General features: G+C 42.1%; 1 protein-coding gene across 1 annotated transcript in view; it reads right to left on the bottom strand.

Moving 5' to 3' along the window:
• Positions 1-16,890, bottom strand: part of samd10b (sterile alpha motif domain containing 10b) — a 71,868-nt gene that overhangs the window by 20,098 nt on the left and 34,880 nt on the right. Inside the window, exon 3 of the mRNA XM_050066128.1 lies at positions 4,189-4,357. Coding sequence (XP_049922085.1) covers positions 4,189-4,357 — 169 coding nt within the window. The remainder of the gene's footprint in view (positions 1-4,188; positions 4,358-16,890) is intronic.

Raw genomic sequence — 16,890 nt, 5'->3', positions numbered from 1 at the left:
TCCTCTGAAGCTGTAAAACAGTCAGAATATTCTTCCATTCCTTGATAACCCTATGAGTTATTCAAATTCCTTTGGTCCATAAGGGTTCACCGATCAAAAGAATCACAAGTGTTTTTCCTAAAATTAATCCAAGCGAGTATTGTTTTCACAGGATAAAGTGGTGTGTTGTGTTGGTATGTTGGGTGCCTACTCACCCACGGGTAGTGTGAAACGATTGTTGTAACTCTCTCTGATGGGCCGTCTGTCGGGGCTAGATGACATGAATGACTCATATTTGATATGTTATTTGAAGCCTAATTTTTCTACAGGTAATATTCATACTGGTTTATATAAACAATTTGACCGTATTTCCTCATCTTTGCTGAGCAAAAGCTTTGTGTGAAAGGAATTAAAGGCCTGTCCCATATAGAGGCCTGTCCCAAATATACATCTGTTGAGTTCTGTGATTTTAGCAAATAATAGCCTGGGCTACTAATTGAAGTTTTACGGTAACAGTCCTGCATTAAAAACATTTTACTTTTCAGGTACAAGATAAGATAAGATACACCTTTATTGATCCCATAATTGAGAAATTCCAGTGTTACAGCAGTCAAGGAGAAAAGAGTCAGATTAAAGATTTCAAATTTAAACTTAAAAAACTTAAATAACTAGGCATGCAAATAAGTACAAAAATACAAGAGACAGCGATAAATAACAATAACAATAATAATAATAATAAAAATAATAGGAAGTGGATAATAATGAGCAGCAGTGAATGAAAAATGACCAGTGGATAAGGTGCAAGTGATTGTATGTGCAAAAACAGCAGACTGCTGTGGTGTCCATAAAGTGTCCATAGTGTCAATAAAGTGTCCATGGTGCAGTTTACTGTGAGCAGTGCTGGTTATGTAGCCTGACAGCAGCAGGCAGGAAGGACCTGCGATAGCGTTCCTTCACACACTTTGGGTGAATTAGTCTATCGCTGAAGGAGTTCTCCAGAGCTTTTATCTCCTCCTGCAGAGGATGGGAGTCAAATGACGACACCTACACTTACATTTAGGTAGTACCTTAAATAACAATCATCATTTATTTAACATGCAAAACCTTAATCCGCAAAATAACTAGTACTTGCAGCTTTCAAATAAACGTAGTGAGAAGTAGTAGTAGTGGTAGTAGTAAGTTACACAAACTAGAATATTTAGATTAAGGAGGCTACAAATGAAAAAACGGAAGATGCCTACGTGATTTCCACCCACGCACATCCAGACGGTGTCACATTCTCATGTTTCTTGTCTTGTGTTTCCTGTTTTATTTTGAAACTCACGTCTTGTCTTGTTTCAGGTCTCTTCACTTCCTGCTCCTGTTTGATTTCCTGCACCTGTCCTAACGTGTCACACCTGTGTCTCGTTGTCTCCCCTATTTAGTCTCTGTGTTTCCCTTTGTCTGTGCCAGTTTGTCTTGTACTTTGAGTCAGCGGTCCAGCTGTTTCTTTGTTAGTTTGTTTTCCTTGTGATATTGACCCACTTTTTGGATTTCTGGATTTTGTCTTTGCCTGTTGTGTTTGGATACCTTTGCTTGAGTGACTGGTATCTGTGTACCGAACCTGGCCTGAAATTAAAGGACCTTGTTTTGAACTTAATTCCGTAGAATATTTAAATAAAGCAGGCTACAAATTAACTAAACATTGAAAAACGGCTTTGTCACACACTAAAACAACTCTGAACCAACTTCAAACTTGCATTTATTCAAACATTTTGCAAGTGGGTGAGCAAGCGGCGTGTTCTGAGTCTCCCTCATCAAACTCACTTGTCAGCCAGGAGAGGCAATCACAGGTGTGATATAAGGAACTCACTTCATCACGAGCTCCACATATACATCACCGTGTGCTGGAACAGACTTATAATCACATCGCACACATAGTCTGACAGCCTATTTCCTGCTCTTGACAACACCCGGCTGAATTATCTCCATTTTATCTGCTACTACCAACAACAAATAAAGACTTAAAAACAGTCAACTAAAGATGGTGGCATGAATCTTTACACACACACATATTAAATGTGAAAGCAAGGGACACTGAAGAAGCTAGAGTGATCTCCTCAGGCAGCTTGTTCCACTGTAATGGCACCCTCACTGAGAGACGGAGAGAGAGAGACAATTACTTTTGGGTCACTGAACTAAGATGATACAGACACAGAATCCATTTCTTGGCTGTTGGTGAGATCCGACATCCTTCTGTGTAAGAGAGTTTGCATGTAGAGCTTTTATTGATGTGATTCTTTGATGCCAACCATATGCATCAACAACAAAAAGACATATTCACCAAACATTTGCATAAGAAAACACAGGAGCTAATAACCCAGGAAAAATGAAACCCAGCTGGACATCAGCAAGTGAATACATAAGGATAATTGGAGCCAAGCCTCTCTCTCTCTTCATCTCTTGGTTTGAGAATACATAAATAAAAACGATCAGATCAGAGCTGCTGTAACTATGACGGTGGCAGCATTGTTAACCCCGAAGCCAGTGTGTGTGTGTGTGTATGTGTCTGTGTGCGCCACTGTGTTTCTGTGTGTGCATGCAAATGTAAGCGAGTGGTGGCTGACCCTACGGCGCAGAACAGCAATCTGTTCTCTGCGAGACACTAAAAAAGAAACTGCTCTACCGTCTGGTCTGTCAGTGTGTGCGAATTAATGTGTGCTTGTGTACACGTTTGTATGCACCTGCTCAAGTGTGTCTTTTGGGTTTGTGTGTGTTTGCACATGCATGCATTTGTGTGGGCTTGCTAACAAATAAAAGTGTGTGTATGTGTGGGTGGGGGTGTTGTTTGAACTTGAAACACGATAACCCACCATTTTTTTTCTGCAGCTTTCCCTTTCTTCTCCAAAAATAGGCTGCACTCCTTTCGTTACCTCACATGAATGCCTTTTAAATCTCCTTTCGAGAGATTTGGGTGTAAACCTGTTTCCAGTTGAAAAAGCTAAGCTGTGGAACCACGAGCCTAAAAATAAAACTTGTGTGACATTTGGTAAGCCTTTTATGGCATTTGATTTGCAATGTGTTCGTCTACAGAAGGATCGCTGCTGTGCTTATTAAAAGGAGCAGAGGTCAATGGACAAGGTCTGAGGACATCACACAAGCAACAGTGTCTACAAGATCACTCCATTTCTGCACTGTTAAAAGTAAAACATGAAAATTAGCTCTCATTAAACTAGAATGGAAGGAGTCTCTGTCTGTCTGTATGTCTGTCCTTCGATTTCTTCGACAACCCTTCATCCAATTCACCCCCCACTTGGCGAGTGTATATATGTGAGGACCCAAAGGAGTGCAGTGTCAAGTGCGAGCTCTTGCGATCTACTGGACATAGGTGTAAGGTAAGCTAGTTCGAAGCTCCAAGAGTCTGGGTTAGTTGTAAGAACATGTAAGAAAGTATGTACCTACTGAAAGCAAAATTTGAATAGAGGCAACTTGGGTCACACAAATGCATACACACACACACACACACACACACACACACATACACACACCTGTAGAACAAACACACATAGAAAGACTTATAAGCAAACACGCACACCAATTATGTTATAAAGTCATTTAAGTGTTGAATAAAAGCGGTCAATGTCTCAAATTTTTGTCGTAATCCTTATTTCATAATGTTACATTTCACCCCAGGCTATGATTAATCTGGACTATTAGGTGAATTGTAACATGTTCCTCCTTGGGTTTGAGACTAAACCATGCATTTCCTGTTTGTGCCACAGAAAAACAGCCACACCATTTAATTGCAGACACATGACACAACTAGTGTCACATTTTGAACGCACTGGTTTAAAACAGCTCCAATATTAAGACAGAAATGTCAAAATGTTACAACCATCCCCCGTCTCCCCTAGTTATTAGTAGTTTGAAATTAATGCTTTTGCTCTGGGAAATAGTCTGGCCCCATATTTCTAGCTGTTAGCAAATGACGCATATACTTTAGCAATACTAGGGGTGCAACTACGTCATGGCAGGCGTATTTCTCAGGACCCAAGGAAGCTCAGTATTGAGTGTGAAGTTTGGTTGAGTGGTTCTCAAGAAAGCTGCATGCTGCAATGCCTCAAGCCAAGCAACAGGTAATTTTGAACGGGCACTGCACTAAATACAACAGAAGAATCACAGACACAAATGGTTTCAGTAACACATGTGTTCATGTGTTGTGTACAGTACCTGTGATAGCATGATGGGAGAAGGCCTCTACATAGGTCAGGTAGTTGTGAGGACAGTGTTTCTTAAGCCACTTGCAGACATCCTGCTGAGTCCACAGCACCACGGGTTTGGACAGACTGGACAGAGTAGGACTGGTGTGATACACAGTGAAGGCTTCACCTGGACGCAGCTGAAACACACAAGAAGCAAGAAACTTTATATTAAGGACTGGACTGTAATGTGTGTGTGTGTGTGTGTTTGTACTGTAGGTAGAGGACCTGCAAAACAGAGCCACTGAGTGTGAGTGTATGTGCATATTTGTGTTTTAATTTCCTGAGGTACAACATGATGCAAGTTGGAACATTACTTTTTTATTGCCTTTTTTTAGATAATCACCTTGTAATTGCTCGAGCTTACTTAAATATGCAACGTGCTGGATTTTCTCATTAACGTGAAATTAGCTGGGATGATGTGTTCTTATACAGTTTGCAACAAAAGCCCTTCTGGTGGTGTAGTAAATCACACATACACACACACACACACACACGCCCACACAAAAATGTGCATAGTGCAAATAAAGTACTGTAATGGAAAGCAGCTTATTAAGGGTTTATACAGTATTGTGTAGCCTGCAGTAATATCTCTCATTTCTAGCAGATAAAAGCCAAAAATGTACACGTTAACTTTAACCACTTACGGGGATAGTTTGGATCCTTTGAAGTGGGGCTGTGTGAGGTCAGGGTACTTATCCATACTCAGTGTATTACCTGCAGTACATGTTGGCTGGCACACCCCCAGTTCGGAGATGCAGGCGGGAGTACCACCATGTAAGCTAAGCAATGTATTGCTGTGGACGCAGGCTGCCACATAGGTCGACTTTGCAAGCAGCTTATTACAACCAACACTTATGTTTATTGTAAGGCAGCGCCCTCTAGAGTCTGTCGTAATTATTACGGAACCAGAGGAGGAAGTGAGTTGATGTAGCATAAAAAGCGACAAAATCCGTGTGATGTTGTATAAAGATGGAAGAAGCCCCTAAAGGGTGAGTGGGAAAGATGCTGGATGAATCAAACAAGCACAGGACTTTCACCCAGGAGACTGGAGTTCGTGGCCAGAATAACATCATAGCGTAGTATGCTAGTATGTGTAGCACACTACAATGGTGATGTATGTGATGAGTTGTACATGATGTGACATACATGGTGTGACGTACATGACATGACGTATATGTAAAGATTATTTTCTTGGGCTTTTTTTTCCTTTTAATTGATTGGACAGAATTAAGTGTGAAAGGGCGAGAGAAAGAAGAGGGGATGGCATGCAGCAAAGTACCGCAGGCTGGAATCTAATCCACGGATGTTGCAGTAAGGACATTCCCTTTGTGCATGGGATGCCTGCTCTACCCACATGACATCTTTCATGTGCCATGCATCACATTACGTTAATGACAATAATTTCTTCAAAGCCTTCTGTTACCGCTTATCCTGTTGGGAGTCATTGGTCGGGAGTAGAGCCTATCCCAGCTGACATTAGGCGAGAGGCGGGGTACACCCTGGACTGTTCGCCAGACTATCACAAGGCTACCAAACCATAATATTCTCTCTAAACCTAACCACCTAGTTTTGTTTCCCAGACCTAACTACTGAGCTTTATAGCGTAAATGCAACCACCATAACATTAAGGATGTGTTTCAAACTGCAACCGTTAATATAACCCAGTAGTATAAGTCATTTTGGGGACGGTCATATATGTCGTTTAAGTAGCCAGTGGAAATCAACCTATTATTTCATTTAGGTATGAATGTTGTTGGATGGGGCTGCCCCTTAAAAAACTTTTTTAAGACAGCACAGTGGTGCAGTGGTTTGCATTGTTGCCTCACAGCAAAGAGGTTCCTGGTTCAAACCCAGTATGGAGTGCTCTGTAGGGAGCCCTTCTGTGCGAAGTATGCATGTTCGCCCCGTGTCTCCAGCTTCCTCCCACAGTCCAAAGACATGCAGGTTAATTGGTGACTCTAAATCGGCCCTAAGTGTGAATGTGAGTGTGAATGGTTGTCTGTCTCTATGAGTCAGCCCTGTGATAGTCTGGTGATCTGTCCAAGGTGTACCCCTCCTCTCGCCCAATGTCAGCCCCCCTGCCACCCCTAACAGGATAACTGATTACGGAAATGAATTAACATATTTAGATTTTTTTTACTGCTTTACCTTGGTACCTTTCAGAGCCATTTTCCGATGGGGACCTGAAGTCACTATATCGCTCTTCTTCACTGCCAGACTCCTTTGAGGAAAACAGTGATTTAACATTACTGAACACATCGATGTTAGTTAGTTTGTTTTAGTGTGGGACTATGGTGTTTAAAAGGTTAGTTCAGATTCACCAAAGTCACACAATAACACAGTGAACTAACTGATTGAGGCAGCGGTAGACCAGCAGCTTCCGTGTTTAGCAAGCATACACCAAAACTGTTATTAATGTTTTAGGTGGGACTTTTTTAGGTGAATAAAATACGTTTTGCTGCTGCCACAGCAGTACATGGTTCAGCTTCTAGGTCGCTACTCCTCTCTGCTTCTCTAAACTGGAGGCGTGCCACCTGCCAGCTACTGTAGGTAATAAGCTCCTCGTGCAACCCCACTTAAAAACCATCTCTTTGATTTTTTTAAAAAAAAATGGTTATCGTCTGCCCTTCACATTCTGAAATTCACATAATTAGCTCAAATGTAACCCAAATTGCCAGCAACATAAGGTCTGAGAGCTTGTAGGCATAGAAGGGCAAACAGATGCTGTTCTTTTGATTAATAGGAGCACTCAGTTTTGTGCCTTACAACCCTAATTTAGAGAGACAAATGTAAGGCTGCTATCACCATATTTTCTCGCATATTACATTATTCCAGTTCTGTACAATGTGACACACTTTACCACTCTGCCAACAACATATCTTGATACAGTAATTACATTCCATATATTATTTCTACCAGGATGGGCTGCGTAGAGTTGTGGCTGCTGTGGTCTTCTTTCGGAGGTAATTTTTTATGACAGCAGTACCTTCATTATGCAGCCAGCGCTGCATTAGTGTGATTCTGTCATATTTATCTGTCTTTATTCCACTCATACTCAATTTTCCTCTCTCTTCAAACACCTTCCACTGACCCCAAAGATGTCAGGCTTTTCTCTATGCAGGGAATTAATATGGACATTAATAAAGTCACAACCAGTTCATATGGGCAGGAAACACAGCCACTTCTTGTCCCCTCAGCTCTCTCTCTCTTGTGTGACTTAGTCTCATATCTAATCCATTCATTCATGCTCTGACTGTGCCAACTCCACAACAAAGGCTTTGGCTGATTTTCAACAGAAAAACACAGAACTGCTGCCAAACGTTCCACTCCATAACTGACTGCATTTAATGGGATTATGTATGCTGAAATGTCATACACACAAATGCAACTTGCACACACTCTTGTAGCTTAATATCCAATGTCCCAGCCACTTTTCTTGTTAATGACACAAAGACCAGCTCCCAGAGCACCTTCACATCTCAATATGTGATAGACACAGGTCCATAACTATTTACATCTTTGCCTACTGCTATAATGAGATCTCCTCCTGTCAATTTAAGCACCAATCAGCCCTATCAAGTTCTGGCTGGTCCACCAGCTAAGAGCGTTCTGCTTTGTAGGCCTTAATTGAAAACAACTCCATTTCTCCGCTCCAGTGTGTTTGCTCGTTTCCTAATTACACACATACTTCTAACCCGACTCAATGGAGCGCTGAGGCCATTTTAATAACCCAAATTTACTGCTCGGCCCCCCATCATTAATTGAGATTGGGTTGGGAGAGGTGTGGAGATGCTCTCTCGTGTGGATGATTGAGTGTGGACACTCAATTGAGTGGGGGTAAAAATTCTCCCTCATGTTTGGGTGGCCATAACGTCAGCTGCAAGCCTGCTGATTTAGTCCCGAGCGTTTCTACAAACCTCATGTTGACATAGTTGAGTAAATATTGGACTGAGTGGGGGCTGCAAATGCCTGGACAATCATTAAGTATGATAAATTCAACAAGACAAATAGATTTTTGATGAGATCAAGTCAAAGGCAACAAGACCTGCTGTTTGCGCTCTCAGGACCAAACAGAAAGGTCATAATCAGATGACCTCAAGGGCAGAGAGTCTTTGCAGAGTGATGGTGAGTTAACTTTTGTTCAGAGTTTACAGTATTTTTGAATATGCTTTGGCTGCGCATGATCAACAAAAACGATGGCAAAACATAGTAATAACAATCATTTACCATCCCTGTTATATGGCGACTGACCTTGTCCTCTGTTCTGAGGGTAAGGACCTCTCAAATCTATTTTTTTTTGCCAATATGCGGACATTTACGGCTGCTGTTCTTATTCCCTGAGTTAGCAGCTAACTGCTAACAGCTACACTTTAAATTTCGTGTGGTGGGTCACACACATAGCAGATCATCATAACATCACACCCATCCTGCGGCTGTCCTGTTTATACAGACACTATTTCCGCGCTGACCACTCTACAATCCATTCTACAATCATACCTTATACGCAGCACGACAAAGTGGCATAACGGCATGATATTCCTGCCTTGAACAGGCGTGAAAAAGGGCTTATAGACTGTAGTGACACCCCACAGACAGCCTGTCACTCAAGATGCCTCTGCCTTAAATATGTGTAATTTTGGACCTAATCTAATGTAAATGGGTAAGTTATAAAAAAAATTCACCCCCTGTACAGTTGTTAAGAAGTTGAAATTAGCTATAGAGACCGAAACCGTATTCTGTCCGAGGCTGTAAACATGTTTACAGTTAGAATTTTAAACATAAGGATTTATTCTGTTTTGGAGCCAGTCTCAAGTGGCCATTTGATGAAGTGCAGTTTTTGGCACTTCTGCATTGGCTTCATCTTTCAGCCTTGGAGGTTGCTGCTTGGTTTGGCACTGCTGTTGGTTTTGTTTTCTCAGTGCCTCATCTGTGTGTCTGTAGGCTGACGGTAAATACCACCAGCAGTAACTTACACTACAGAGCTAGCCACTTATCATACAGGCATAAGCATATTTTACGAAATGTTGTTCCCCAGGGGGTTTCGAATGGATCAGGGTAATATTGGTGATACAGGCAGGAGTATTTTAGTTTTTGCCTCTCTTTTTAATTGTGAAGTTTAAGAAGAAAATATACAAAATTCAAAACACGATAGAACACGATAGGCCATGTCTGAAGCAGGGACCAAATGTGTTTGACATGGACTTGATGAGCACTGTGTTGCACGACAAAAGAAAGGTAAAGGTGTGTAAAAATCATGTGATTGGAAACTCATTTGTCAACAGGAGATATATTGGGTAACAGGGCACACACCAGTGGTGTCTTGATGTGCATCATCCAGAGCTGGCACGAATCAATCCTTTTTCTTAACACTGATGCACTTCAACTCTCCAGAAGACAGCAGTTATACCATAGGCACTACTTGTGCAATCTCGGAACCCATCAGCTACCATCTGATGTTGATAAAGGCTCTGGGGGCAATGGCCAATATTTCCGGTGATCTGATGTAGCCAGCTAATATCTGGACTAAAACTTCCTCTGCTATGTGCAGCTCATGTACAGTTTGATTGACCACCCAACATTTTGGTGAATCTCGAAAAAAGGTATTTGTATATGAATGCCGATAAATTTGAAAAAAAAAAAAGCCAATATTAAGTGAAATCATCGTCAGATGATAGCCAGTGGGTTCAGAGATTGCGTTTCAGCCAATGCCCTCTGCCTTTTTCTGGTCTTTACACGGACTGTTTACCTACAGGCAACTGAAGCCCGCTCAAATGTGATTGGCAGTCCTACAAAAGGAAACCAGAACTCTTGCAATATCAAAATCTTGTATCGCTGCCTACAGATTCTGCATACATATGCAGATGTCTGTTTATAGAGGTTACTGCTACTGGGACCACTTCTGTTGTCTGTATAGTGTGTTCTGTGTGTGCCATGGGTGTCAAGCAGGTGCTGCTTACGTGATGCTGCCAATGTATATTGCACTAAGGACTGGAAAGGAGAGCAGATTTCCCTGCTGGCTCCACAACCCCTAACATTAAATCATACAGTAAATCAACACTATTACAGATAGTGCTGTTAAAAATTCAGCAGGCAGATTCATAATAATCCAGGGACCTGTGAGAAAATAAATTTCAATAAATAGTGTATATGTGCTGCCGAAAAGATGACCCAACAATCTGAAATAACTTATCTTTAAAAGCGACTATGCTACATGGCATTGCATCATCTTAGAAGAAATAAAATAAATGACTTTAGATCGACTGCGGCATCATTTAGTAGCTGTAACAAATCTGGAAAACAGATACAAATCTTTGCATATAAGTCGTAATGATTAATTGTTGAATATTTTATGACTCACATTTGTTGACGTTTATTTAACTGCACAGTGTATGCCATAAAAAAACTCCACAGGAAAAAAAAAGACAGATGACAGACAGATAGAGAGGGTGAACAAAGACAGACAAAGAACGACAAAAAGAAAAAGCAGACAGTGCGCGGGGGAGTGGGGTACTCTTTGCGTGAGTAATGGCCTTCATCATCAAGAAGCCAGACAGAAGGGAAATAGAATGATAGCTCCCCATCATCCCTCCTTCTCTCGTCTTCCTCCCTTGCTTTTCTTCCGCCACTCTCCGGCCATCCATCAGACTGTATCTCCTCTGGCCAGTTCTCTATCGTCCCCGTTCACCCTTTACTACCTCCCCCACTCCTTCCGAGACCTACTTCTGTCCAGCGGGAGGAGCTCCCTCATTCATTACGTACAGGGGAGGAGGGGGAAGATGGAGGTGGAGGGGAGGGGGTGCAGAAGCAAAGTGGAGGCTGTATACGGAGCGGAAGTCTAATGAGAGGTGGAGGACAGAAAGGAAAGAGAGAAAAAGGGGGACGGTAATAGATACGCAGTGATATGTTGTAGTCAGCACCCAAATGGCTGGCACAGTAAGGCCAAGTCACGTGATTTTAACTGTTTAGGTCTTATTTGATTTAACATCAAAATATTTGAGAGTTCCAAGTTTCAAAAGAATTACCCTCAACAAATAGCCTAACTNAAACAACTGTCTCATACTAAACACGCTCTCCAAACAAATATAACATGCTAACGTTATTAGCACAAGCCTATAGCATTTTACATTGTATAAATTAGCCTAGGGATTAGTGGAGATTTCCTCTACCCATATGCAAGCAGGATAAATCACACGCAAGACTTAAAATGCTATTTTGTTTCTTCACAATTCATTGTTTCTTATCTGTGAAATTACAGTAAATAAAAGCTTTGTTTTCACTGAGGGAAATGGTTTCAGCTTACAAAAATAGATAGGTCTGCATCATTGCAACCTGTAGACTGGGGAGGTGCACATCAGGCTACAGCATAGGCTCTATGTTGACGCAGAGCCTAAACCATAGGTACAGCGTCGATCTGACGCGAAGTATAAATCCTGCTTTAGTGTGGAANGGTTTCAGCTTACAAAAATAGATAGGTCTGCATCATTGCAACCTGTAGACGTCTCTGGGGAGGTGCACGTCAGGCTACAGCATAGGCTCTATGTTGACGCAGAGCCTAAACCATAGGTACAGCGTCAATCTGACGCGAAGTATAAATCCTGCTTTAGTGTGGAATTATGATGTGTTCAGCCAGACCTTTCTCCAGTGCTGGCACAGCATGAGATAGGTCTGGCTATGTGAGACTAAACCTGGCTCTGTCAGAACGTAATACAATCTGCCTTCGAGCACGTAACCGTCACTAATTCACATGTTACAATATCTTTGTTTAATCTGTACAAAAAAATGACATCACCAGGCAACCAGGAAGTCACTGCACCTGTCCAAGAAATAGTCCCGCACATAACCCACATAAAACCAGAACTTGTTATTTTTACACTAAGGTTAATGTATCCTCATACAACGGTTTGTATGATATCAACAAATTAACATCCCATGAATAATGTTACTTTCTTAATTCAAAGTTACATAGGTTAGGTTTAAGCAAATTGAGTTGCTTTGATTAGGTTTAGGAAAATAAAAATAATGACAACATACCTTTAATCAATTTAAAGTTCACTTGGTTTTACATGGTATTGAACACAGGTCTCCTGGGGGAAAGGACGGACGGGAAAGTCTTGTTTTGCGACCCATCCACTCCCCCAACCTGCTGCCTGATGCAGACTACTTCTTTTTGTACTACCGTCGGTGCATTGGTCACATGATTGCGCCCTTCCTGATAAACATATAACATAACATAAGCTTTAACGGTGCAGGTGAGAGAAGTATATTATACCTCATGGCCACAACCAGGCTAGCTGTTTCCTGCTCTCTATGCTGAGCTTTGAGCTAATGGCTGCTGACTGTAGCTTCACATTTGGTGTACAAGAGTAGTATCTCCTCATATAATTCTCTCATTGACCCAGAATGTTGACCTGTTCTTTTAATTTATACTATAACTTCATCTTCATGGAAATTAATGCAAAGGCACCCAATAAATTAAAATAAATTACAATGAGCTAATATGCTATTTTAAGGTGTCGCAATATATTCAGCAAGATGAGTTCTGTCTTTGTGTTATTCCCCGTCCTCCTGCTTCCTCAGATCCTTTTTCACTTCCTAGTCCACAGACTCTGACTTTCTTCTCTGCACCTCTCTATTGATCATTCTGTTTGTATCCTCGAACAGCTTATTTGTCCTTCCCTGCTTACTTTGTTCTATCATGTCTCTTATCCCCCCTTTACTTGCTCCTCATAAATTTTATCCTCTGCCTGCCTGACACCCTCCCTCCTCCCCCCCTCCGTCCTCCCTCTCTCTTGTTTCCTCCCTTCGATCTTTCTTCTGCCTTCTGCGCGCCAAGATACTTTCTGCCCATTTATGTGCCTGTATTTCTGTGTGTGTGTGTGTGTGTTTGTGAGTGCGAGTGCATGCCCTGCCTCTCAGTGTAACTGGATCGGGGATTAGCCAAAAGTCAGGGGAGCGTGGGGAATCCTTAAAATTCACTCTTTGTGACCGATAACGCCTCTCTTCCGATGGCTGCCTCTGTCTCTGCACATCCACACCCAGCCTGACATTGATCAATGATGCTACACCAATTAGCAGTAAATATCTGTGTGTGTACGTGTGTGTGTGTGTGTGTGTGTGTGTGTGTTTGAGTGAGTGAATCTCTGTTTGATAATCTGTACATCATGTACTGTAGCTCACACCTGCCTTTCCCTCTCTTCTCTGCCTCTTTTCTTGCTGTCACTTCATTTCTCCACAGGTTACTGAACACTCCTCCTCTATCTCCACTGTATGCTCTGCTGTCTAACCTAACAACTCTCTCTTTCCATCTCCGCATCTACTGTGCCGATCCATCTCTTGCTCTGCTGTCGGTATGGAATCAGATCTTCCATTTGTCTCTCCAATCCCAAAGACCCTGACAGATCCTGACACGTGATTCTTCATATCTGCTTCTCACCTCTGTCCCCCACTTCTCATCTCATCTCATCCCTCATTCCTCTCAGTAACACCGAATCCTCCCCCTTGTCCCTGGCCATTTTCGTTGCATCATTTAGCACCCCTGTGTCTCCCACTGCTCAGTCTAGCCTTGTGCATATGTGTGTTTGAGCGTGTCACTGTGATTCGGAAAATGTTTATGTGCAAGCTTTTCTGAGTGTCTTCTTGTGCAGGAGAGTGTGTGCGAACTGTCAGCCTCCGTTAGCTTCGCACAGATCTGCCTTTGGTTGTCCTCGGGACTCGCAGTTTGTAAATGTCTTGCACTCATGCGAATGCGAGCGGGCTCTCAGTGGGAGGACAAAGGGCCAGATGGGATTTTTACAAAGCTCTCTATTTAGCATGAGTCAAACATGTGTCTCGGACAGAGCAACACATCACTGAGTGGCAGGACAAGGACAATACAGGCTGAAGCATTTCTGCCTCAGTGCCCAGCAGCTCTTGTGTTTTTCTCTCTACTGTGTCTCTCAAACCTCTGTTCTCCGCTGCATCATCACCGCACCGACGCAGCCATCAGCAATGCTCCCATAAAGTGCCAGCACTTCAGGATGACAGCAAGCAAGTAATGTTTTACAGTTACACAAAATATGAGGGTTGTCTGATCCGCCACCTTTGTGGTTAAAGTCTGATTAACTTTAGGCAAATTAAAGTTAAGTTTACAGATGATCAGCGTTACAGAAAAACCAACAACAAACCACTGCTGTCTGTTGCAAGGAGATGTGATGCTAACCACAGCCACTGGTGTCAAAGTCACTCACTTTGTACATCCAGCCACCCACGTGACCTCCTCCCTAAGAGGTTTTGTGGCGGTGTAAAAAAACATCACACTAATTCCGCCTTTCCTTCTGAAAGATGACAATCATTATTTGCATGACAAGAGGTCGCTTGTCAGAAAAACACAAGTTGTTTTAAGGTTTTTGAACAAACCACCCATGCTGTCGTTTCTCCAGTGAGGACAGTCTCAATGGTTCTATTGAAACAAGTGACAGCTGCTCCATCAATCAATAAGATGAAGAAAGAATAAAACATTTCCCTAATGATTCAACTAACAAGTAATCTACTTGGGTGATGGTGATCAATTAAAGGGATACATATCATAACAAGACTAATGTACAGCCATGCTCCTTGTTTTGTGAGGCTATACAGTGCTAATGCTAACAGCAGACTAGTAGCACGATCATAATTCCAGTGCTAACATGGTGTTAAAGAAACTGACAACTCGTCAAAGCCCCCCTCCCCACAGTTTCCAAGTGGTATCATTGTTGTCACCATGTCACAAAGACAACAGGACCACTCTTGCTTTCCTCACAGCCTTGCAACAACCAGCAACAGAGGACACACTGCACACAGGTTTTCCCAGTGTCTGCCATTGGTAACTGCAAAGAACTTACAATGACACTCTTTGGTAACTAGCAATAGATACTGATAGCTACAGGGGGAAACAAAGATTCTATCTTCTTCCTGTTTTGGTTGTGCAATGGTTGATGCACTTCCTTTGGGCCGTAAATCAAGCCTTCGTTTTACCAGAAAATCACACCCAGGGACAGACAGAACTGCACAGTGAAAGCAAGCTTAAAAGGAACCAGTCTAAACACTGATGGTGTCACTGTTCTACAGCCAATACGTTGCGCAATCAATATTTATTTCTCAGAGATTAGTTAGAGCAAAATCTTGTCTATTTCCACTTTAAGCTGTATTATGTTTAACACGTTCACTTATTGTGTTAGCATGCTAACATTTCTTAATAAGCACTGAATAGCGGAGAGTTAATGTCATTAGTTTTGCAGGTTTTTGGTTGTTAACCCAACTATTGGACAAGTTAAACTTCTGATCCACAGATAGCGCTACATGAAACGTTAGGGGATCATCAAAGTGATTGGAATTGATTTCATTCATTCATTTCCGTGTCAGACACCTACGAAAAACAGGCATCTTTCCGCATTAGTACGATATGCTGTCGGGTGGCGTCAGTTAATAACACCACTGGACAGTGTAAGATCGAAATGCCACCAGACAATAACATAATTTAAGGACCTGGAAAGTCCCAACTGGGTGGACGGGAGGGGTGTTGGATTGATCCAACAACACCAGACCGGACTTTCAGAAGGCCAGGGTTCGCTTCCTGTATGAATGTCGAGCCAAACCATGATGTTTTTGCCTAAACTTAACCACGTACTTTTGTTGCATACCAATATAAATGTAAATATGATGAGTTTTCCTGATGATTTAACTTTGTTTTGAAGAGGACTGTATGCATCTAACGAGCAGAAACTGTACATTTCCCGTGAGAACGGAAAAGACACAATACGTGTAAGAGACATAAATTGACATGGCATTCCAGGACGCCAACATTAGACGCACTCAGGATACTTATCATGTAATATGTGGACATCAAACTCCACTGACCAAACAGCCATATGTAATTATCTGGGAGTGAGAATGTGTCGACGAATTCAATTAGAGGCTTGAATTATGAGCTTAACTGGAAACAGCCACACTAAAAAACTTGTGGTGTATCTCATTCATGTCTTTAGAAGAAGTGATCAAAGTTTGAAGGCTTTTTGTGGTACATTCATGTGTTTTCTCTGTTAGTCTACTGCCATGTGTTGATGTCAGCTGAGGTCAGTCACTGTGCTCTGTAATGAGGCGGGAAAAATAATCACAGACTGGTCTCTCTTGTTCGCCAACCCTGCATGGCAAATTACTGAATAAGGGCCTCACTTCCTGTAACAGGCTTGCGTCTGACGTAGGGAAAGAAGGCACAATGGCTTGCTCTTACTTCCTAAATTGTGTCTCTGTTATTCCACCTATTCCCCAGTCTCATCTAAAGGTTCACCCACAAGCTGTGTGTCAGACAGCAAAATGAGCCACCCACAAACCCCTCCCCTCACCCCATCTGGCTACCCAGACAACAGCCAATTCAAGGATGGCACAGACGGTGCGCCAAGTACACAAGGAGTCATTATTTGGAAAAATCCTATTAGTGTATAGGTCTGCAGGCAGGTCCACCTGCAGTAATTTAACAACACAAATGAGTAGATAACCTCTGATTTAAAGTGGAAATAGACAAGTTGTTTTGCTTAACTTATCATTATGAAGTAAATCTAATGGCTATAGAATAACGACACCATTAACATTTAGATTAGGTCACTATAAGCCTTGCTTTCTGTCTGCCACGATCTCCCGGGAAAATGAAGGCTGG

The sequence above is a fragment of the Epinephelus moara genome, chromosome 16 (genome assembly GCF_006386435.1).
Source record: "Epinephelus moara isolate mb chromosome 16, YSFRI_EMoa_1.0, whole genome shotgun sequence".
NCBI classification, from domain to species: domain Eukaryota; kingdom Metazoa; phylum Chordata; class Actinopteri; order Perciformes; family Serranidae; genus Epinephelus; species Epinephelus moara.
This window is presented reverse-complemented; position numbering and strand designations above follow the sequence as displayed.